General features: G+C 41.1%; 1 protein-coding gene across 6 annotated transcripts in view; it reads left to right on the forward strand.

Moving 5' to 3' along the window:
- mboat2b (membrane bound O-acyltransferase domain containing 2b) overlaps nt 1–24,415 on the forward strand; it is a 169,437-nt gene that overhangs the window by 75,361 nt on the left and 69,661 nt on the right. For all 6 annotated transcript variants that reach the window (XM_041187537.1, XM_041187538.1, XM_041187539.1 and 3 more), the window contains 2 exons: nt 6,736–6,831; nt 8,366–8,421. In XM_041187537.1, coding sequence (XP_041043471.1) covers nt 6,736–6,831; nt 8,366–8,421 — 152 coding nt within the window. The remainder of the gene's footprint in view (nt 1–6,735; nt 6,832–8,365; nt 8,422–24,415) is intronic.

Below are 24,415 nucleotides of genomic sequence, written 5' to 3' on the forward strand. Positions count from 1 at the left end.
CCTCACTCAATATCATTAAGACCATGCATGGCTCTCCCTTCATCTGTATCCATCTTATGGTTTTCCCACTCAGAGGTTGCTCACCCATCTTGTGGGTTCCCACTCAAGGGTATTGCAATTCCTGTGCTTTTCACAACTCAAAATTGTCCTAAATCCAAATAACAGTGTTGTTGGGCAGAGAGATTTCTTGTAATATTTAATTCATTTCTTTTTCAAAAGATACCCCTTTTTCATATCCATAGAAATCACCTAGATGGTCTGTGTCTGCCTTTTTGTTTTCCTAGTGTCCCTTTGATTTTCAGATAATTTTCCCTCAAAATGTTTAGAGTACCAATCCATATGAATTAAAACTAATTCATCAATTCCAATTTCTTGTGCCCAGATGTACTGATTTAGAAAAGTCTGACGCTCATTAGTCAATGTGTTTCCATCAGTTTTCTCATACTCAAGCACTTTGTTTGGGAAATAACCAATGGCCTGAATGGGATAAGGCCAAATTCCTCTAAGTTTTCCTTTGGTCATTAGTCCATGATTATTTTTTCGAAGCTACAGCAGATCTTGTTACTTGCAGTTTACTTGTAAGAAAAACAAAAAAGATCCATTTTGTTTGGGGCAAATTGGGTTAATTTATCCAAACATATTTGACAATTGAGAAACTTAAAAATTTTGTAATGCCCAATACAAATAATTTTTTTTTTTTAAAAAAAGGAACTGTTTCTACATTTTGAATTCTCATGATATCGTTTACACACTTGCTCAAATTTCGTAACGTTCTCCTCACAGTATTTTAAATTGCCCTTCCAATTGTTTAAAATTCCAAGCTCTCTTTTTTATATTTCCCCTACTTTTGGCAGTTTGAACTCGAGTTCCAGTTAACAGTATCCAATCTCAAAATTTTCCCTTTTTCTAGGGCCAAAATTCCCAAAACTTTGTAATAAGTTTCTAACCCAAAACCAATCCAATTAGGATTAGCCATGATCTCTCCAAATATCCCAGATTCCAATCAACCCTACCAAACATTAAAACTACCTGGCGCTCTCTTGTGTGAATTTGTATCCAGATTAAAATTCCCATATGTTTGTCAAAATATCCTGGAATCACGATTCTGGCCAGTAATCGACTGCAGGTTCAAATATGGAAGATTTTACTTCACTATTTACATTTCCCTTTTAAGATAGATATCAGTTTCAGGAGAAATTTTAAAACATACTCATCCACACAAAATCTTTATCTCTCTCACATTCTGTCTCAACATTACAACTTTTGAAACATATTGAACAGCTAACTGATTGAAAACATATGAAAACAGACTGCAAGGCGTTAGCAACTTTTAAGTGACATAGACACTAGCTTGCAGACGCACAGAGAAATCTAGGAGACAGGAAAGTGGAGTTGAGGCCACAATCTGATCATGATCTTATTGAATGGTTTGGCTCGAGGAGCCAAATTGCCTATTCCTGCTCCTAATTCTTGTGTTCTTGTGAGCCAGATTGGCGCAATTTTAAAATGTTTGTTTAAATAAACTTTTGGAGTAAAATATGATCCTGATTTTCAAAATGATAGTCCTGTATTATCTGCTTTTGAAGCTCAGTGTGATTATTAAAACTACTAGACTTAAGTGGTAACTTGAAACTAATAATGTGGTCTGACATTTTCATAACATTGTAAATGTATAGCTAAAAGTTAGAATTTTGACTTGGTGTTTGATGATTGAGCCCTGACATTTTAATGACGTTATAATCTTAGTAGAGACCAGTAAGTATTTTTTAGAATCTGAAAATCCAGGTATTTACTAAAAGAATGAAGCCACAAGGTTTACTATTTAAAACAAAAGACATTCAAAGAACTAATATCTGAAATAGTCAGCTAAGTTAAAGATATTAAAAGTACAATGAACACTCTTACTAAGGGATGAGATTTCTTGGGCCTTCTGATTACTTTAAATTTCCTCAATGGTTATAGACTCCCGGCTCAATACTGGCATCGCTAATGTCTTGAGTATAACAACCTCAGATGAGAGCTCACCTAGTTCTAATATTCCTTAACTCTGGAGTCTCCTCCTCCCGCTCCCCAGAAATCAAACTCGCTCTTGCAAGTTCTTCAGTTAACTCTGTTAGCCAGCACCCACAATGAAAACTGAGCTCTGCATGAAAGAGATTTTTTCCTGAAGACCAGAGATCAGGGCCACACCCCCACAATCTACTCCCACCTATAACTAACTAACTTGTTGACCTTTTTTCTGTTATCTATCTCCCAGGCAACTTGGTCACACGATCAGTTACTGTAAGCCAGTTGTATTATAAGAAACCTAGCACTTAAAGGGACCATTATCAAAACATAAAACATAGGGCTGTAACTTCCTCAGAGTGGCAATCAGTGTCAGATTGCCCCTCCATGCGTACTTCACTACGCCTAATTTATTCTGTGCCAGTCTTGCCTGACCTACCGACTCAGGCTAGGCGAAATCCAGTCAGCACAGCTGTCTCCGAAGTCCAGTGATGCAGTCCAGCAGAGTCGAATTGAAGGAAGACACGCCCCTTTTTTTTACGGGCTGGCTGTCATAAACCAGGTAAGTTTTTAAAGGTCTGATTGAAATTGACAGGCCAGGGAGAAGGTAAGTGCTGAAAGTAAATGGATAGGATTTGGGAGGTGGGAGGGGGAGCTGGGCATCGGGGTGTGTTGGGGGAGGCAGAGGTCCGGGAGGGTGGGGGGAGAGAAGAGGCATAGGTCTGGGGAGAGTGCTGAGGTGCAGATCTGGGGAGGCGGCTGGGGTGCTGAGAGCCGGACCCACTGGGTGCTGGGGCCGGGTGAGAACTCCCTTGCAGGCAGAGCGGGGAGGAATCCCATTGGGGTGAGGAGGGAATACTCAGGTGGGGGAGTCCTTCTGGGGGATCAATCTGGGTCTTTATAGTAGTTACACTGAAGTTAGAAGAGGTTTTAATTCTGCTAACTTTTTCTGAGTATTGGTGTAACCCTGTTGGAACCATCCAAAGTTTGCATTTTAAATCTCATTTTCGGATGGTTGACAGCGCAGGCAAATTGTCCAGAGGAAGTTTGCACCTCTTGGCATTTGCCATGTAAATGCTTACCTGTGAAGTTCTAAAGGGGGCTTCCCGGCACACCTTTGGGGTACCCCCCCCCCCCCCCCCCCCCAAACCAATGCTGGGGAGCTCAGAAGTTAAGGCTCCTAGTTTTTTTCCCAAAAGTGCATGGACCATTGCAGTGATATTGGCCTTGTTGTAAAATACACTTCATATGACCTGCATTTTGGGTTTTGCAGTGCCAAGTGATTTTCGATATTACTGAGCATTTGGCTGTTTAAGTGTCTTAGCATTCATAAACAATTTTCAGCTTTCTTAAATGTTTCTGTATGCCCTCTGCATGTGAGTGGGATGGTTTATACCCTGTTTATACCATGTATTTATAGGGACAATATCCATTTGTTTCTGAAGAAATAGGCAATTAACTTTCTTTTGAAACATTTATTTCACCCTCAAGTTCTGCAGGAAAACCTTCAAAGATTTCTGGCTGCTTTGCCTGTTTAGCCCATGAACTGGTTTCCAATGTTTTTTTTGGACTGACTTCTTAATATCTTGTTTGAGTGTTCAGGATAACTAATACTGACAGCCTTTGGAGACATGCCAAAGTTCTGTGTTGAAGCTTTTGGTGTATGCCAGAGGAAGTAAAATGATTTATCCAGGACTGGCTTCTTTCCTTCAGTTCTGTTTGGTAAATTCCTTGCATTGCTCATGATGTTTTATTGGTTGCTAGTCTCAAATATGCCAGAAGTGGCATACATCTCTAGTTAATATTCAAGTCCTTGAATTGTAGCTCCATATCTTGGTACCCGACATATATTTTAATCTATTAGTTTTGATATGTGGATAATAGAACTTGGTTTGTTACAGGAAGCTATAGGGGTGAGGGAAGAAAAGTTGCAGTGTTTCTTATTCTGCTCCTTGTCTGTCATGTTGGCCCTTTTCTGATTGTTTTTTCCCCCTCTTCTTCGTTTCCTTTCCAGTTATTTCTATATTTGTAGAGATTTAGGATAAGTGGATCTTAGATGAAGATGTAATTTTTAATTGGGCAGCTTTTCCATAAATGGACAAGAAAAGTTATGAATATGTACTGCTATTTCCATTAGTTCAAAATAAATTGATTTGGCCGGCATTACGACTGCCTCTCCTAATAATGGCATAATTATTTTTAGCTGTGGCACAAAGTCTCATTGAAAAGCGATATAATACTAATGAAATAAAAACAAACATACTGGAAAAAACTGGACCAAACAATGTCTATGGAGAGAGAAACAGATTTATTGTTTCAGTTCAGTGACTTTTCATGAACTGCAGTAATGGCTGATGTAATGCTGTTTATTTTCTAGTATTTTCATTTACTAGAAAGCCATTAACTTAATTTTCAAGGTGCAGAAATGGCTTCTCCTTTGATAATGGATATTAAATAATGGTCTTCTAACCTACTAGAATGACTTGTCTTTGCTACTTCAGTGACATGTAGCATTAATAAGTTCTTGATGAGCAACTGAGATTTTTTTTTATTTGTTCATGGGATGTGGGTGTCGCTGGCTGGGTCAGCATTTATTGCCCATCCCTAATTGCCCTTCAGAGGGCATTGCTGTGGGTCTGGAGTCACATGTGGGCCAGACCAGGTGAGGACAGCAGATTTCCTTCTCTAAAGTATGTTTGTGAACCAGATGGCTTTTTATGACAATGGTTTCATTGATATTTATTGAATTCAAATTCCACCATCTGCCTTGGTGGGATTCGAACCTAAATCCCCAGAACATTACCCTAAGTCTTTGGATTGCCATTCCAGTGACAAAACCACTACGCCACCACCTCTCTCCAATCTGGCTATATATTTTTGTGAAGAATGCTAAAACAGCATTTCTTTATGATTTAAAACTGTCCTTGTGTGAATATTGTACGTATCTATTAGATACACTTTTTCCTGTGCTATCCACCGGTCATTGAAAGCCCAGAACACACTGGTTCTTTGTGAAGGCTGACGGTTCTGAGCTGAAAGCCTCAAAGTGGATCTGTACTTGGATTTCACACAGCAAAACCAGCTGGAGTAAACTAGCCTAAATCAAGGATTGGTCTCAGTGTTTGAGGCAGTTCTTGCAAGACCCATCATCCTAAAATCAACACCAAAATTTCTTAAAATAATTCCTGCACTCTCACTCAAAGGCAGTTTTGTAGAATAATAGAATTTACAGCACATGCATAGTCCATTTTGCTAGTATTCTCTCCTGTAACACCATTTTATTACCTGCTGCACCCCCTGATCTTTTTATATTTGTCCTCTTCAAATAATTGCATTCAGTAATGCCTGGGAATTCTGTGCCCCATTACAGGAAGCTCCTGGCAATCCGAGAGAGTTAGAAACCCTAGCTCACCAACTCTCTTGGAAGTACCGATTCATGCTGCGATATAATTCCATGAGTGCTGATGCTGCTCTAATACTGTGTCCAAATGGCCATTATCATACATAGTTACAATAATGCACACAAATATTAATTGACTGCACTGGACGCTTACGCAGACAGAATAATACTTTTCAACAGCAGTCACTGGATTTCATTCAAGAACAGACTTGCTAGTTAACAGTCTGCGTACTACAGTTGGCCTTGGGGGGCAGTGGAGCCAACTGTAGCACCTCTGATTATGCACAATGGGAACCAAATGTAGGACTTTCTAGTTTGCATAGTTCAGGTTACAAACTATCTTTTCCAGCGGGGACATTGGAGAGCCTCTGAATCCAAACGGATACTTTTCAGCTGTCCGGATATTGTTGTGAAGATGGTCTTGGCAAGCTGTGTTTAACCTGTCAAGTTTTAGTATTTTTAATTTTTTTGCTTCATGGAAAGAATTTTGGAGTTAATGTTTGTTGGTTTTTCACAGCAGTGAGCTTTCAGTGCCTTTTTACAAAAAAGACTGCAAACATTGAAAACTTTTAAAACCAGCAGAGCAAGTTTCTGCAAAGTGAACAGAGGCTACATCAAACTTGACACAATAAGGCTCTGTTGTCTGGCCACATTCCAGGCTAATTAGCCAGGATAGCTGGAGAGAATCCCTGAGTTCCTTTATGTAGATTCATATTGACGAATTATTATCTGCTTTTGCCATAGTACAAAAATCTTATTTACCTGCACATGAGATGTTAACTAATTTGTGCTTCCACTAATGTCTTTACAATGAAGGGGGAGAAAATATTAACACTGTGCAAACCCGCTTCTTCACTGAGTCTTCAGTATTCAATTAGATCAAATTTGCTTAACTGGAGAAATTGTTATAGTTTACCCCAAAGATGTTTTTCTTCTTGTAGATCCCCATTTAATCTGACTGAAACTAGTGAAATACTAAATCATGGCAATGGCTACCATTTGAGATTTTAATTTGAGTCTTTAAGACAAGGGTTAAGACATTCTTAGTACCTAGCCTCTTCTATGTCACACTTCTGGTCTGGATTCCATGGAGAATGAATTGGCTCAAGAGTTGGTATGAAAAACTAATTAGAAATCACGTTAAGAGTGTGATATGAGAATCACGTTAACTGATGTTCCTGGAACAATATTTGGAGATTGTCTTTCTCTTGGAGAAATGGGTACGTTAGGAAACAAAGCTGAAACTTATAAAGCTAGTCATGTTGCAGGCAGATAACTTTCAATAATTAATATTGTGCATTCAGTGATAAGTACTACTTTTTTTTTAGGTTTTGTTTTGTCATTGCTTTTGGATACCTCACTTTGTGCCAAGTTAGCAGAGTATACCTCTTTGATTATGGGCAGTATTCAGCTGACTTTACTGGGTAAGTGTATTGCTCTTATTTAATTTAATGTGGTTTCATATAAAGTTTTAGGGAAAGGCAGTCACTACTAGAATTGTGATCTTTTGGAAGCCTGCCTATTATGGTAAACTTTTGACATAAAAATCTGCTTTCGAACTTCTGAATTCTAGAGCTATTGATATTGGACGTGAAATTTTCAACCAACAGTTTTATATTTATAAAGTTTAGTGCTGATAACTAATACCACAAGGTGCTGAATTCGGGCTGCCCAAATTCCTTTTAATGTTTCCAAAAATCAGGATTGTTCAATAGAAATTGTTCACTAGTCACTGTAAGACTCCTAAATACTTTTACTTCAGTTTAACAGTACTTGGTGGAACAGAGAACTAGATTTCAGGGTAACTGTTTCCTTCCTTAAAATCAATAATGATTACAAACAAACATAAGCATACAAACACTTAACACCAGCGAGTGATCAGTTTGGCGATGATTAGTGGGTTCTTTCTGTGCAACCCATCAAGTTGTCCAATTCACTGTAGCAGCCGCGTGTGCCTTTGGACTGCTGCTTTTAAACCTCAGAAGTTGGCCAGCCTCCCAATGTGTACATGTCCAAGATCTAGTTAACAATTGTCTGTTGCCGGTATACCTCACCTATAGCCAGTGGGCCTTGACGGCATCTCTGCAAGGTGTTGCAGGAGCCCCTAGTTTTGCAAAGACTTAAAGTCATTTTGTCTTACACAATTTTTCTAAGTCAACTCCCTCATCTGGGGTGCATATATCCCAACCATCATGGTGAGGTTTTCAAGTCTAATTCCATTGTCGATTTTTGAACCAACTTGTAGCTTGTCACAATGATGGTTGCTCACACAACTCAAATCTCTTAGCAAGAATAGCTTGAAACTATAGCAATCCCATTTGATGAAAGTTTGCAGCACCGCCTTCGGCTTCTCAAGGCATGCTGGTACTTTAAATTCATCAGGTTACAGGATAGATTTGGTCAAGTCTGAAATACCTTGGCTACGATAATGCCAAATTAGATACATGCACTAATTTTGGTAGGAAACACTTTGATCCCATTTGCGATATAGGTAAATATATTTTTTAAAATTAAGTAAACATATCTCTATCACCACTCAGTAACCAGGGATATATTGTATTCAATATGAACAAAAATTGATTTCCCTCGGCTTTGTCTTGCCATTTTACCAACAAATCTACAGGAAGATTAAATTACATTTGCATGTACTGTGTAAATGAGCATGTGATTTCAAGACTCTGTTGTCTTTTGCTTGTTTTTTATTTACTAATCAGAAATGCAAGTCACCTATTCTAAATTTCCAATTAGCCACGTGTGGCAAGTGCCGATTATATTTGACAACAGACAAAGAAGACTGCTGAATTTGCATTTGGTCAGAGAAAAAGGGACATTGTTTTGCAGATTGCATCACCCAGTCCCTCAATAGATGCTATTTTAACCTGCCTGCAGATTATCTTCTGAGCCGTTTTTTAAAAAATGACAACTTTTTCTTCCTCTCTGCCATTTCCTGTTCTGTAGTCCAATGATGATAATTACACAGAAGATAACCAGTCTGGCCTTTGAAATTCATGATGGTAAGCAAATATTAAACTTTCTATGAAAATGTGTTGATAATCACGATCAGATGCACGTATACTGGACCGGACTTCTCTTTTAAAAGTTTTCCTTCTCTTTCTTCTCCTCTTTATCCTTTCCTTGCCCAAGGACTCAGTTTGAGTATCAAACCATCCCTGCTGGTGGAAGGGCAAGAGAAGGAAATGAAATGGATTATAATGGTATGCTTTCCACTATAAAAAAAAATCATTGGAAGTACTCCATGAATGATGTCAAAATGACTAAGGGAGAAGATAAGGCGTGTAAAAGTTTTTTTTTTAGAATTTGTGCTCGACTGTTTCCAATTACTATAATCAACAACATAAATAAATCATTGAACTATTTGGCCAACACCATAGAGTGCAAGTCAGGAAGTTGTATGTAAGTTGTACATTGGTCTAATGAATCCACACACTAAGCATTGCCCAACTCTGGTTATCGAGATATAAGGCATGCATTTAAGCCATGGAGGCTTTAAAGAAGAGATAGGAGACTGATTCCTCGGGTCACAACTGCGAAATATGGAGAGACTTGTGAATTTATTAAAGGAGGCAGTTAAGAGGTGACTTCATTATAAGAGGGAAATAAATAGTATAGAAAAGGTAAATTTACCGCACAACATTGAGGGACAAAGATTTAAACTAAGAAGGTAGAAGGTAAATTTGCAACAGGAAAGAAGGTTTTCAGTTTTATCACCTAGTGGGTTAGACCTCTAGGCAGGCTGATATTGACAACTTGTGAATCATTTAAAATTAGTTTATTACTATTATGAAAAGGGGGTGGAAGAAGAAAAGATTGTGCATTCTGGATGGATGGGTGAACATGGCATGAAGTGTTCTTATCCATGTCTATCTTGAAATTTTGAGCTTATTTATGTAAGAATTGAGTTAATTGTACTGTTTCATTTTTGATTGCTGATGCTTGGGTTTTTTTTTACATCTGACTACAGACTTAGCAAAGGAAACTTTCTTTTCTTTGGCCTTGAATTGCCTGGAATGGAATTGCTGTCTTGATTTTGGTTGCCAGTCTTGAGCTTGGTTGGTAAACACTGTGTTAATGAGTTGAGTTCAAGCCCACTTCAGAAACTGAACATACCATAGAACCATAAAAAAGCTACAGTACAGAAGGAGACCATTTGGCCCATCTTGTCCATGCCAGCCCGAGGACACCCAGGTCCCCTTTCTAATCCCACCTTCCTGTATCCGGCCCTTTTACCTGTAGTTTACAGCATTAAAGTGCAGATCCAGGTACTTTTTAAAAGAGTTTAGAGTTTCTGCCTCTACCACCAACTTGGGCAGCGAATTCAAGACACCCACTACCCTTTGCATAAAAAAAGTTCTTCCTCATGTCCCCCCCTACACCTTCTGCCACTTATCTTGAATCTATGTCCCCTGGTTCTAGAATGCTCCACTAAGGGAAACAGTTTTACCTTGTCTACTCTATCTATTCCCCTCATAATTTTGTACACCTCAATCAAGTCACCTCTCAGCCTTCTTTGTTCTAAGGAAAATAACCCCAACCTATCCAATCTCTCCTCATAGCTACACTTTCAAACCTTGGCAACATTCTTGTAAACCTAATTGTAATATAATCCAAGCTGACACTCGATATAATAGTAAGGGAGTGCTGTATTTTCAGGGATGCCGCCTTTCAGATGAGGCGTCAAACTGAGGCCCGTTTTGCCCCTCAGGTTCACGTAAAAGATCCCATGGCAATATTCAAAGAAGAGCAGTGTTCTCTGTTGTATCCTGGTCAAATATTATCCCTCAGCCAACAACACTAAAACACATTATATGGTCATTATCGCATTGCTGTTAGTGGGACATTGCTGCATTGGCTGTAAAGTGTGCCTCGAAAGGTGCTTTATGGATGCAAGTCTTTCTTTCCTTTTGGTGCTGTATTGTCAGAGATGCCGGCTTTCAGATGAGGTGTCAAACTAAGGCCCGTTTTGCCCCCTCGAGTTCACGTACTGCTTTTGTGCCTCTGTTACATTTGATGTGCAAGGACACAGTTGGCAGCACCCTAGCAGTTGGTGCACGTACACTTAGGGTCCTTGCAATTTTATGTAATCATTTGCAAAATACTTGCTGGCTTTGCCAAGTATATCTGGACCACAGTTAGAAAATATTGGACATCCCTACCTTAAGGGATGATTAGCTCTTGTGTTTTCATATAAAGGGCAAAATTTTAAGTGATATCATCTTGTTTGAATCTTTCATGGGATGTGGGTGTTGCTGGCTAGCCCAGCATTCATTCCTAATTGCCCTCGGGAAGGTGGTGGTTGAACTCCTGCGGTCCATGTCAGGTAGGTACACCCCCAGTGCTGGTAGGAAGGGAGTTCCTGGATTTTGACCCAGCGACAGCGAAGGGACGGCAATATACTTCCAAGGCAGGATTGTGTGTGACTTGGAGGGGAGCTTGCATGTGGTGGTGTTCCCATGCATCTGCTGCCTTGTCTTTCTAGGGAGGAGAGGTCCTTGGTTTGGAGCGTGTTGTCGAAGAAGCTGTGGGGAGTTTCTGCAATGCATCCTGTAGCTGCAACTGTGCATCAGTGACGGAGAGAGTGTATGTTTGTGGATGGGGTGCCAATCAAGCAGCTGCTTTGTCCTGGATGGTGTTGAGCTTGTTGAGTATTGGTGGAGCTGCACTCATCCAGGCAAATTGGGAGTATTCCATCACACTCCTCACTTGTGCCTTGTAAATGGTGGACAGCTTTGGGGAGTCAGGAGGTGTGTTACTCTCTGCAGAATTCACAGTCTCTGACCTGCTCATGTAGCCACAGTATTTATATGGCTGGTTCAGTTTTTGGTCAAAGATAACCTCCAGGCTGTCGATAGTGGGGGATTCAGTGATGATTATTCCATTGACTGTCACAGGGAGATGGTTGGATTCTATCTTGTTGGAGATGGTCTTTACCAGGCACTTGTGTTTCATAAATATTACTTGCTGTTTATCAGCCCAAGCCTGAATGTTGTCCAGATCTTGCTGCGTATAGGCACAGACTGCTTCAGTATCTAGGGAGTCGTGAATGGTGCTGAACATAATACAATCGTCAGTGAATATCCCCATTTATGACCTTATGGAAATAAGGTCATTGATGAAGCAGCTGAAGATGGTTGAGCCTAGGACAGTACCTTGAGGAACTCCTGTAGTGATGTCCTGGGACTCAGATGATTAACCTCCAACAACCACAGCCAACTTTCTTTGTGCTAGATATGATTTCAGCCAGCAGCGAGTTTGTCGACTGATTGTGGATGAAGTCTCCTCTACTATGGACATTGTGTATATAATATTTAGATTTGTACAAAATTTCATGGTAGGGTTACAGCATCCCTCTTTGTACCTGGTAGAAATATCAGGGTCTAGCTTCCACTGTTTTCCAGTAAATAGAGTGTTTCTTTGATGTTAGACCGTATGCTGTCTGGCCTGGGTCACTTGATCTTTGCATCTTGCATTGAATCCAGGAGGAAGAGATGGGGTTTCCCTTGAACAGTGACATAGAATAGGTGAACAGACATGGACTTTCAAAGATGTCTAAGTTCCTGATACATAGGAACTTACGAATTAGGAGCAGGAGTAGGCCACTCAGCCCCTCGGGCCTGCTCCGCCATTCAATAAGATCATGGCTGATCTGAATGTAACCTCAACCCTACATTCCTGCCTGCCCCAAAAACCTTTCACCCCCTCGTTAATCAAGAATCTATCTAGGTCTGCCTTAAAAAATATTCAAAGACTCTGCTTCCACTGCCTTTTGAAGAAGAGAATTCCAAAGACCCTCAACCCACTGAGAAGAAAAAATTCTCATCTCTGTCTTAAATGAATGACCCCTTTTTTTAAACAGTGACCCCTAGTTCTAGGTTCTCCCACAAGAGGAAACATCCTCTCCAAATCCACCTTGTCAAGATCCTTCATGATCTTAAAAGTTTCAATTAAGTCACCTCTTATTCTTCTAAATTCCAGTGGATACAAGCCTAACCTGTCCAGCCTGTCCTTGTAAGACAACCCGCCCATTCCTGGTATTAGTCTAGCAAACTTTTTCTGAACTACGGTTTACGTCTTTCTTTAAGATCTTTTTTATTCTTCCTGCCAAAATGAATGATTTCACATTTGCCCACAGTATACTTCATTTGTCATATCTTTGCCCACTCACTTAACCTATCTGTGTCACTTAGTAGCCTCTTATGTCCTCTTGACAAAGATAGGTAGGAATGTATATTGTCATCAGCAAATTTAGCAACCATTCCTTTGGCCCCTACATCCAAGTCATTTATATAAATTATAAAAAGTTGAGGCCCCAACACTGATCCCTGTGACACATCACTTGTCACATCCTGTCAACCAGAAAAGACCCATTTGTGTCAACTCTCTGCTTCCTGTTAGCTAGCCAACCTTCTATCCATGCCAATATGTTGCCCCCTACACCATGAGCTTTTGTTTTCTGCAATGACCTTTGATGTGGCACTTTACCAAATGCTTTCTGGAGATCTAAGTTCAATACATCCACTGGTTCCCCTTTATCCACAACACATGTGACTCCTTCAAAGAACTTCAATTAATTGGTTAAACGTGATTTCTCTATTTTTAATTCATTCTTGGGATGTGGGCTTTGCTGGCTGGGCCAGCATTTGTTGCCCATCCCTAATTGCCCTTGAGAAGGTGGTGGTGAGCTGCTGCCGAACTGCTGCAGTCCATGTGGTGTAGGTACATCCACAGTGCTGTTAGGAAAGGAGTTCCAGGATTTTGTCCCAGTGATAGTGAAGGATATATTTCCAATTCAGGATGGTGAGTGATTTGGAGGGGAACTACCAGGTGGTGGTGTCCCCATCTTTCTTTTGCCCTTGTCCTTCTAGACAGTAATGATAGTGGATTTGGAAGGTGCTCTAGAAGGAGCCTTGGTGAATTCCTACAGTGCTTCTTGTAGATGGCACCAACTGCTGCTACTGTGTGTCGGTGGTGGGGGGAGTGAATGTTTGTGGATGTGGTGCCAATCAAGCGGGCTGCTTTGTCCTGGATGGTGTCAAGCTTCTTGAGCATTGTGGGAGCTGCACTCATCCAGGCAAGTGGGGATATTCCATCACACTCCTGACTTGTGCCTTGTAGATGATGGATAGGTTTTTGGGAGTCAGGAGGTGAGTTACTCATTGCAGGATTCCTAGCCTCTGACCTGTACTTGTAGCCACAGTATTTATATGGCTAGTCCAGTTTAGTTTCTGGTCAATGGTAACCCCTAGGATGTTGATAGTGGGGGATTTGATGATGGCAATGCTATTGAACATCAAGGGGCGATGGTTGGATATTCTCTCTTTGGAGATGGCCATTGCCTAACACTCGTGTGGCACGATTGTTACTTGCCACTTGTCAGCCCAAGCCTGGATATTGTCCACGTCTTGCTGCATTTGGGCATGGACTGCTTCAGTGGTGCTGAACGTTGTGCAATCTTCAGCGAACATCCTAACCTTTATAATGGAAGGAAGGTCGTTGATGAAGCAGCTGAAGATGGTTAGGCTGAGGACACTACTCTGAGAAACTCCTGCAGTGATTTCCTGGAGCTGAAATGACTGACCTCCAACAACCACAACCGTCTTTCTTTGTGCTAGGTATGACTCCAACCATTGGAGAGTTTTCCCTGATTCCCATTGACTCCAATTTTGCTATGGCTTCTTGATGCCATACTCTGCCAAATGCTGCCTTGATGTCAAGAGCAGTCACTCTCACCTCACCTTGGGGGTTTAGCTCTTTTGTCCATGTTTGAACCAAGGCTATCATGAGGTCAGGAGCTGAGTGGCCTTAGTGGAACCCAACTGTGCGTTAGTGAGCAAACTATTGCTAAGCAAACGCTGATTGATAGCACTGTTGATGACCCCTTCCTTCACTTTACTGATGATCGAGGGGAGACGGATGGGGCGATAATTGGCCGGGTTGGATTTGTCCTGCTTTTTGTGTACAGGGCATACCTGGTCAATTTTCCACATTATTGACTCTACATGATTGCCTTGAATTTTCCTAAGTGCCCTGCTGTAACATCTTTAACATTAGCTCCTAACATTTTCCCTGTGACAGGCGTTGGACTAACTGGCCCATAGCTTCCTGCTTTCTGTCTGTCTCCCTTTTTGAATAAAGGAGTTATATTTGCTATTTTCCATTTTAATAGAACCTTCCCCGAATCTAGGGAAGTTTGGAAAGTTAAAACCAGTGCATCAACTATCTCACTAGCCACTTCTTTCAAGACCTTAGGGTGAAGTTCATCTGAACCTGGAGATTTGTCAGCTCGCAGCTCAACAATTTGCTCAATACCACTTCCCTGGTGATTATAATTTTCCCTAGTTCCTCCCTCCCTTCCGTTTCCTGATTTACAGCTATTTCCGGGATGTTACTTGTGTTCTCTATAGTGAAGACCAAAGCAAAATACCTGTTAAATTCATCCTCCCTACTTTTCATTATCAACTGCCCAGACACAGTCTCCATAGGACCAAAGCTCACTTTGTTAACCCTTTTCTTATTTAATTATCTATAGAAACTCTTACTATTGGTCTTTGTATTACTAGCTAGCTTTCTGTCGTACTAATTTTTCGCTCCTTATTAGTCTTTGTCTTTCTTTGCTGTTCTTTATATTCTTTCTAATCACCTGACCTGCCACCTGCCTTTGTGTATTTATATGCACATTTTTCCCTCAAAATGGATGTCCAATTCAATCATATTATGATTGCTGCTACCTGTGGGTGCCTTCATTAAGAGGTTATCAACTAATCCTATTTTATTGCTCAATACCAGGCCTGTATAGTCTCTGAAACAAAAACAGAATTACCTGGAAAAACTCAGCAGGTCTGGCAGCATCGGCGGAGAAGAAAAGAGTTGACGTTTCGAGTCCTCATGACCCTTCGACCCCTCTGTCAAAGGGTCATGAGGACTCGAAACGTCAACTCTTTTTTTCTCTGCCGATGCTGCCAGACCTGCTGAGTTTTTCCAGGTAATTCTGTTTTTGTTTTGGATTTCCAGCATCCGCAGTTTTTTTGTTTTTATCTCTGTATAGTCTCTGGTTGGCTCCAGAACGTGCTGTTCTAAAATAAACTATCCCAAAAACATTCTGTGAACTTCTCATCTAGGCTAACTTTTCCCATCTTGTTTTTCCAGGCTATACATAGATTAAAATCCCCCTATGGTTTTTGCTGTACCTTTCTGGCAAGCTCCCATTATCTCTTTTTTTTTATACTCTGTCTTACTGTGTAGTTACAATTAGGGGGCCTTTACACCACTCCCACAATTAACTTCTTGCCTTTATTGTTCCTTATCTCAACCCAAAACACTTCTACACCCTGGTTTTCTGAACTTAAGTCATCCCCCTCTAATGTGCTGATACCATCATTAATTAACAGAGCCACCCCTCCTTATCCTAACTTCCTGTCCTTTCTAAATGTCACATACCTTTCAATATTCAGGTCCCAATCTGTCACCTTGTGGCCATGTCTCTGTAATGGCTATCAGATCGTATTACTTTCTATTTGTGCTATCAGTTCATCTGTTTTGTTTCGAATGGTGTGCGCGTTTAGTTATAGAGCTTTAGTTTTTTTCCTTTTATTATTTTTGTAGCATCTCGCCTTTTCTCCTAATTTACTCTTAGATTTGTATTTTCTGTCCCTTCCTGTCTCAGCCTATTATTTCCCACATTAATACCTGTCTCAATTGCCTTGTGTCTATTCTTTGGTTTATCGCATCTTCCCAAATTTGATCCTTTGCCCCCACTATTCAGTTTAAAGCCCCCTCTACTTCCCTAATTAGGTAGCTAACGAGGGCACCAGCTCCAGCACGGTTCAGGTGTAGACCATCCCAACGGTACAGATCCCATTTTCCCCAATACTGGTGTCAGTGCCCCACAAACTAGAACCCACTTCTCCCACACCAGTGTTTGAGCCACACATTCATTCCTCTAATCTTATTTGTCTTATGCCAATTTACATTTTGAGGTTCTGCTTCTTAATTTGGTGCCTAGCCCGTTATACTGACAATGCAGAGCCTCCTTCCTCATCCTGCCTATGTCTTTGGTACCTACATAGACCACGACCACTGGATCATCCTCCTTCCACTGCAAGTTCCTCTCCAGCCCTGAGCAAATGTTCTGAACCCTGGCACTGGATATGCAACAAAGCCATCTGGACTCCCTCTCTTTGTTACAGAGAACAGTGTCAATCCCCCTTCCTATACTGTCCCCTCCTACCACTACATTCCATTTTGCTCCCCCTACTGGGATGGCTTCCTGTACCACGGTGCCATGGTCAGTTTGCTCATCTACTCTGCAGCCCCCTCTCTCATCCAAGCATGCTCAGAGAACCTCAAATCTATTGGACAATTGCAGAGGCTTATATTCCACTCCTGCCCTCATGATGGTGATAGAAGAGCCAGTATATTGGGGTGTTAAGAATCTTGGCTTTTCAAATATGAGTGTGGCTACTCAAAATTGTTTTGTGTAGTACGTTAACATTCTTTACTTTTTTCCTCAGTTTCTCCTCTTCCTGTTTCTCTTCACTTTCCTCTGTCATGCTCTTCATGCTCTTCCCTTTTTCTCATCCCATTGTGTGCTCTGGCACTCTTCCTTTGCCTTACCTCTCTCCTTTGCCACTGAGATGATTTCATTGAGCTGATTGTGCTGCAAAGATTAATTAAGCAGAATGATCCATTGGATTTTTGTATGGGTATTTTTAATACTGGAATGGGGTGGGGGTGGGGGGGAAGTGTTAGTGCCCATCAGTTTATTAACCTCACATTGTTGATTCACGTTGCCAAATTTCTACCTAACTTATTTAGTCTTAATTTATTCCCACCATTGCCAATTTTTTTCAGTTTATTTGGTGGTGTTTCTGTTTGAGTCTCCTTTTAACTTCATGAATCATTGATCTTCATTTTCCTTCCCATGTTTTTGATTTTGGATTGTCCCATCCTCTATTCCCTCTCCTCATCCCCTATCCTGAACAGCCTCCCACACCTTGGAGTGCGTGTCCACAGGTCGCTGAAGGTGGCAGGACAGGTAGATAAGGTGGTAAAGAAGACATATAGAATGTTTTCCTTCATTGAACAAGGTATCGAATACAAAAACAGGGATGTAATGCTGGAACTGTATAAATCGCTGGTTAGGCCACAGCTGGGACTTTGCATTCAGTTCTGCTTTCAACATTATAGAAAAGACATAATTGCCCTGGGTAGAGTACAAGAATGTTGCTAGGGCTAGAAAATTGTAGCTATGAGGACAGATTGGGTAAGAACATAACATAAGAAATAGAAGCAGGAATAGGCCATTCAGCCTCTCATGCTTGCCCTGCCATTCAATAAGATCATGGCTGATCTGCCCCAGGCCTCAACTCTTCTTTCATGCCAGCTCCTCATAGCCCTCAACTCCCCGATATTTCAAACATCTATCCACCTCCTCTTTAAATACTCTGATTTATTGTCCATAACTCTCTTGGGTAGAGAATTCCAGACATTTGCTGCCCTTTGAGAGAAGAAATTCCTTTGCATCTCAGTTTTAAATGTGCCCCCTTATTCAGTAACTCTGTCCTCTAGTCACCCCCCCCCCCCCCCCCCCCCACCCCCCCAGTGGAAACATCATCTCAACATCTACCCTGTCAAGCCCCCTCAGAATCCTGTACGTTTCAATAAGACCACCCCTCATTCTTCTAAACTAACGAATAAAGGCCTGTTTAGCCATTCTTGATAAGTCAGCCTAGTGAATCTCTTTTAAACTCTCTCCAATGCCAGTATACCCTTTCTTAAATACAGAGACCAAAACTGTACATAATACTCCAGGTGTGGCCTCACCAACACCCTGTATGATTGTAACAAGACTTCCTTATTTTTAAACTCCAACCCCCTAGCAATGCAGGCCAAAATTCCATTTGCCTTCTTAATTACTTGCTACACCTGTGTTTCATGCACAAGAACACCAGATCCCTCTGTGCTGCACTTTTTGGAGCTTCTCTTCATTTAAATAATAGTCTGCCTTTTGATTCTTCCTAGCAAAGTGCATGACCCCTCACTTTCCTACATTAAACTCCATCTGCCAAGTTTTTGCCCACTCAACCTATCTATGTTGCCTTGTAGATTCCTTATGTCCTCATCACAACATGTCCTCTCGCCTATTTTTGTACCATCAGCAAATGTGGATACATTACACTCTGCTCCCTCCTCCAAGTCATTAAATGGATAGTAAATAATTGAGGTCCTAGGACTGACCCTTGTGGTATTCCACTAGTTAGGTCTTTCCAACCTGAAAAAGACCTTTAATCCTGACTGTCTTCTGTGAGTTAACCAACCCTCAACCCATGCTAATATATTACCCCTAATACCGTGAGCTCCTATCTTGTGCTCTATCCTTTTATGTGGCACCTTATCAAATGCCATCTGGAAATCCAAACGCACTACTTCTACTGGTTCCCTTTTATCAACTCTGCTTGTCATATCCTTAAAGAACTTTAGCAAATTTGGCAAACATGATTTCCCTTTTACAAAATCATGTTGACTCTGATTGCTTTTCTAAATGTCCTGCTATTCATTCCTTAATAATGGAGTCTAGCATTTTCCCAACGACAGATGTTAGGCTGACTGGCCTATAGTTTCCTGCTTTTTGTCTCCCTCCCTTCTTGAACAGGGGCATCATATTAATGATTTTTCCAATCTGCTGGCATTCTCCCAGAATCCAGTGAGTTCTGGAATATTTTGACCAGTGCCTCCACTATCTCTGCAGCCACTTCCTTTAAAACCCTTGGATGCAGGCCATCAAGCCCTGGCAACTTGTCTGCCTTAGTCCCATTAGTTTGTCAAATACTTTGTCCCAATTGATAGAGACTGTTACAAGATCTTTCTCCTGTTAGCTCCTTGCTTATCTGATATCTTTGGGATGTTTATTGTGTCCTCCATTGTGAAGGCCGATGCAAAATATTGGTTTAAATTATTTGCCATTTCTCTGTTCCCTGTTATCAATTCTCCATTCACCTCCTCCAAGGGTCCCACGTTCACTTTAGCCACTCTTTCTTTTCATATATCCGTAGAAGCTCTTGCTGTTTGTTTTTATATTTCTTGCCAATTTACTTTCATAAACAATTTTCTCCCTTTTTATTAGCTTTTCAGTCAACTGCTGCTGGTTCCTTTTAAAAAAAAAAAAGAATTCCTAATCCTCTGGCCTACCACTAGTTTTCGCTGCTTTGTATGCCTTAGTTTTTGATGGGATGCTCCCCTTTACCACCTTTGTTAACCAAGGGCGGTTCATCCTCCTCGTCGAGTCCTTCTTTTTGACTGGGATAAATTTTTGCTGAATTTTATGAAATACCTGCTTAAATGTCTGCCACTGCTCATCTACTGACCTTTTGTCTTAGTCTATTTTCCCAGCCCGCTTTAGGCAACTTTTTCTTCATACCTCTGTAATTGAAATTAAGTTGAGCTCATTGGTTTGAGACCCAAGTTGCTCGCCCCCAAACTGAATTTGAAATTCTACCATATTGTGATTGCTACCCCCTAGAAGTTCCTTAAGTAAGATATCTCTTATTAATCCCGGTTTATTACACATTACTAGATATAAAATAGTTTGTTCCCAAGTAGGTTCTGCAATGTATTCTGAGAAACAGTCCCTAATGCACTCTACAAATTCGTCTTCCATGTTATCCTTGCCAGTCTGATTTGTCCAGTCAATATGCAGATTAAAACCATCCATGACAATTGTCGTGCCCTTCTTACACACCTCCATTATTTCCTGATTTATACTTTTCCCTACTGTGAGGCAACACTTCGGGGGCCTATAGATCACTCCCACCCCTGACTTCTTCCCCTTGCTATTCCTCATTTCCACCCAAACTGATTCCACATGATCTATTGCACCAAATCGCTACTCTCCACAGCATTGATATTTTCCTTTATTAACAAAGCTACCCCACCTCCTTTTTCTTTTTGCCTTTTTTTCCAGAATGTCAAATACCCTTGAATATTGAGTTCCCAGTCTTGGTCTCCCTGCAACCGCATCTCTGTTATAGCTATCAAGTCATATTAATTTATTTCTGTTTGTGCCGCCACCTCTATCTTGTTACAAATGCTGTGTGCATTCAGATAAAGAGCCTTCAGCTTTGACTTTTTACCATTTATACTCATTCTGGTTCTAGTTTCTGCTGCACTCTTCTGCTTATATTTTCTGCCCCTTCCTGTCACACTTTAATTATCGTTCACCTCTTCACTATCCTGTACTTCTGCTCTCGTTTCTTTTTGATTTTTTTAAACTTCCCTTTGATTGAAACCCCCCCACTAATTAGTTTAAAGTCCTATCTACAACTCTAGTTATATGATTCGCCAGAACACTGGTCCCAGCATGGTTCAAATGAAGTCTATCCCAATGGAACAGTTCTCCTTCCCCAGTACTGATGCCAGTGCCCCATGAATTAGAACCCATTTCTGCAGACCAATCTTTGAGCCACGCATTTACCTCTAAACTTATTTACCCTACGCCAATTTTTTATTACCCCACATGGCTCAGGTAGTAATCCGGAGATTATTACCTTTGTGGTTCTGCTTTTAAAATGAGCTCCGAGCTGCTTGTTGTCCCTCAGCAGAAGCTCTTTCATAGGTACCAATAATATAGGTAGGACTATGTGAACCATGACAACTGGATCCTTCCTCTCCCACTCCAAGTTCCTCTCCAGCCTGGAAGAGATGTCCTTAACCTTGGCACCAGGTGGGCAACACAGCCTTTGGGACACTCTTTGCTGCAGAGAACAGTATCTATTCCCCTAACTATACTATCCCCTTTTGCTTTTGCAATTCTCTTTTCTCCCCCCCCCCCTCCCCCCCCCGCTTGAATGGCACTCTGTACCATGGGCTGTGGTCAGTTCGCTCATCCTCCCTGCAGTCTGTGCCCTCATCCACACCGGGAACAAGAATCTCATACCTGTTGGACAAGGGCACTGGCTGAGGCTCCTTCAAAGCTAAATTCTGGATTCCCTGCCTCACTTGCAGTCACAGCCTCCTGTCACTGACCACGGTCCATATTTGATGTAATTAAACTAAGGGGTGTGACTGTCTCTTGAAACAGTGTCCAGATAACACACTCCCTCCCTGATGTGTTGCAGTGTCCGCAACTCTGACTCCAGCTCATCAACTCTGAGCCGAAATTCCTTGAGCAGCCAACACTTAATGCAGGTGCGGTCACTGTGGATCGCACCGGCATCCACCAGATCCTACATACTACAGCTGCAACACACCGCCTGCCTAGCCATCTCTATTCTATTTAATTAATTAATTTGGATGTTAAATATTTTAGAAGTGAATTTTTTACCTGTACTTTTCAGCTGTAATAATATCTCCTGATTTAAACCACTTGGCCAATCACAAGAGACACAGAAGAGACCCACCAAACACCTACCAGTTTTCCTTTGATGTCACACTTTGGCCCTGACAGGTAGAAACTGGTTGAAGTGGCTGTCTGAAGTGCCAGCTTTTTATCTTCCACTGCCCTTCTCATGCAGGTCCACTCTCCGTGTGCTGGGCCTCCCTTTCTGCTGCCAGTTTTTATCTCCCTCTGCCCTTCGTGAGCAGATCCACTCTCCATGTGCTGGGCCTCCCTTTCTGCTGCCAGTTTTTATCTCCCTCTGCCCTTCGTGAGCAGATCCACTCTCCATGTGCTGGACCTCCGTTTCTGCTGCCGGTTTCTATCTCCCACCACTGCTGCCCTTCTCACGCAGGTCTGCTTTCTGTGGCTCGGCTAGGGTTGTTTGCCTTAGACCAGAGGAGGCTGAGAGGTGACCTGATTGTGATGTACAAAATTGAGGGGCCTAGATAGAGTAGACAGGAAAGACTTGTTTCCCCTAGAGGCGAGGTCATTTACCGGGGGCACAGATTTAAGATGATTGGTATAAGGATTAGAGGGGATGTTAGGTAAAACTTTTTCAACTAGAAATTGGTAGGTTTCTGGAATTCACAACCCAGACTGGTTGAGGCAGAAACCCTCAACTCCTCTGAAAGGTACCTGGATCAACACCTGAAGTATTGTAACCTGCAAGGCAATGGACCTTTGGTGGGATTAGAATGGGTGGGTAGTTGTTTCAGCTGGTGCAGACAAGATGGGCTGAATGGCCCCCTTCTGTGCTGTAACTTTTCTATTGTTTTTATCCTTATGATTTGACCAAACCTCTTTTCCTCAAAATCCCTGCTTGATGTCTTCATCTCCTCTGTCTTCTTGTCCCCTCAGCTCTTTCCCCTTCCCAGATTCTCTACTCTCCCCAGTCCACCGTACCTTATTAGCAGTTCTACCTAAATTCCAGTTCAACTATTTTCTACTTTCCAGCCCTATTTGGCATAAGACTGCACTTGTTCTTGACTGTCCAGGTGCACTGCCTTGAGAAATGAACTAATAATGTCTTAAAACTGAAACCTGTGCAAGTTTCCAGCCAACTGTTTATAAATTCCTCTGATGACATTTATAAATACAATGAAAACTGTCTGAATAAACTTTTCATGTGGTAATTATACCCTTCTGCCAGGGGTGAGGCTGAAGTGCTTTCATTAGTGGGAGATTGTTTACAAGTTTACTTAGGCAGTTTGCATTTAAAAGCGAATGTGGAAATAGGCATTTATAAAGTAAAATATTTTTAAAATGCATAACTTCAAAATGAGGAACTGAATTATATCTAATAAATCGGTGTTGGAAATACTGAAGTCTGGCAGCATCTGTGGCAAGAGGAACAGAGTTAACTTTTCATGCCAAATATGACTCTTCAGAACTGAAGGAGGATAGAAACATGATCGATTATATGCCGTCAAAATCTCTTCCACTTTCTGCCCTACAAGCCCCCCCCCGGCTGCCCCGACAGCATATAACCCATCATATTTCTATTCTTCGTTTCTGAAGAGTCATATTCAACTTGACACGTTAACTTTGTTCTCCCTACACAGATCCTGTCAGACCTGCTGAGTATTCTAGTATTTTCTGATTTTGTTTCCGATTTCCAGCATCCTCAATATTTTGCTTTCATTCAATGACTTGTATGTATCTGCTTTGACTCAATTATCCTCTGTCCTCTATTGAAACTTCATCTGAAGACTACACTTGGTCTTCATTTCATGTATGAAACACCACAGGATCTTGACACATTAACTTGACAGAATTTTTGAAAAATAACCAAACCTGTCTTGCATTCACATCCTTGTTTGCCATCTGATCAGTATGTTCCTTTCGAAGTATTCATTTATTTATGATTATGGTCTCTAGTAGTTTTCCTGATAGTATAAGGCCATTTGGTTCTGTCTTTCGCTTTCTGAATAGAAGTTTAAGATGTGGTGTTCTCCGGTCCTTCTGCATCGCTCTTGTCTTGGATACTTTTGTAAAATTGTGTTTCGTTTCTGATGCATTCTAATGTCTGATTTTCTGGGTGCTTGCTGTCTGGCCCTGGACTCATCAATTTATAGCATTGTTTGTTTCTTTTCATTTTTCCACACATACATAACATCACTCCCTATTGCATTATCCAATGCCAATTAAGTCAGCCTCCACTTTTTTTAATGGGCTGAGTTGCCTAATGTATTTTTAAATCAACTATAATATTACCAACCCCATTTGAGTGGCTCCTCCTCCTCTATAATTCACTTTCTCCACGTGTTTATAAAAAAAGTTGCTATTTGACTTGTATATTGGCTGTATTTTTTCATACAGCCTTTTCACTCCCCACCTTTAGTTTTATCATTAATTACAGTATTTTTCACTGATCTTTTCAGCTTTGCTTTTGTCGTGTTTCTTAGTCTTTTAGCTTAATTTGACTGAGCATTTGGACTAGTATGAGCTGACCAAAGTGAGCATGAACTTCTGAAGGGTCGATCATGTCTAACTATTCTAGTTAAATTTTTTTGAGGTGGTCACGAACGTGGCCAATAGGGAGTTGTCTTATAGACATTGAAAAGGCATTTCATGAGCCTCCACACATAGACTATTACCAAAATGAGATGGCATAGAAT

Source organism: Carcharodon carcharias, chromosome 5 (genome assembly GCF_017639515.1).
Source record: "Carcharodon carcharias isolate sCarCar2 chromosome 5, sCarCar2.pri, whole genome shotgun sequence".
In the NCBI taxonomy this organism is placed as follows: Eukaryota; Metazoa; Chordata; class Chondrichthyes; order Lamniformes; family Lamnidae; genus Carcharodon; species Carcharodon carcharias.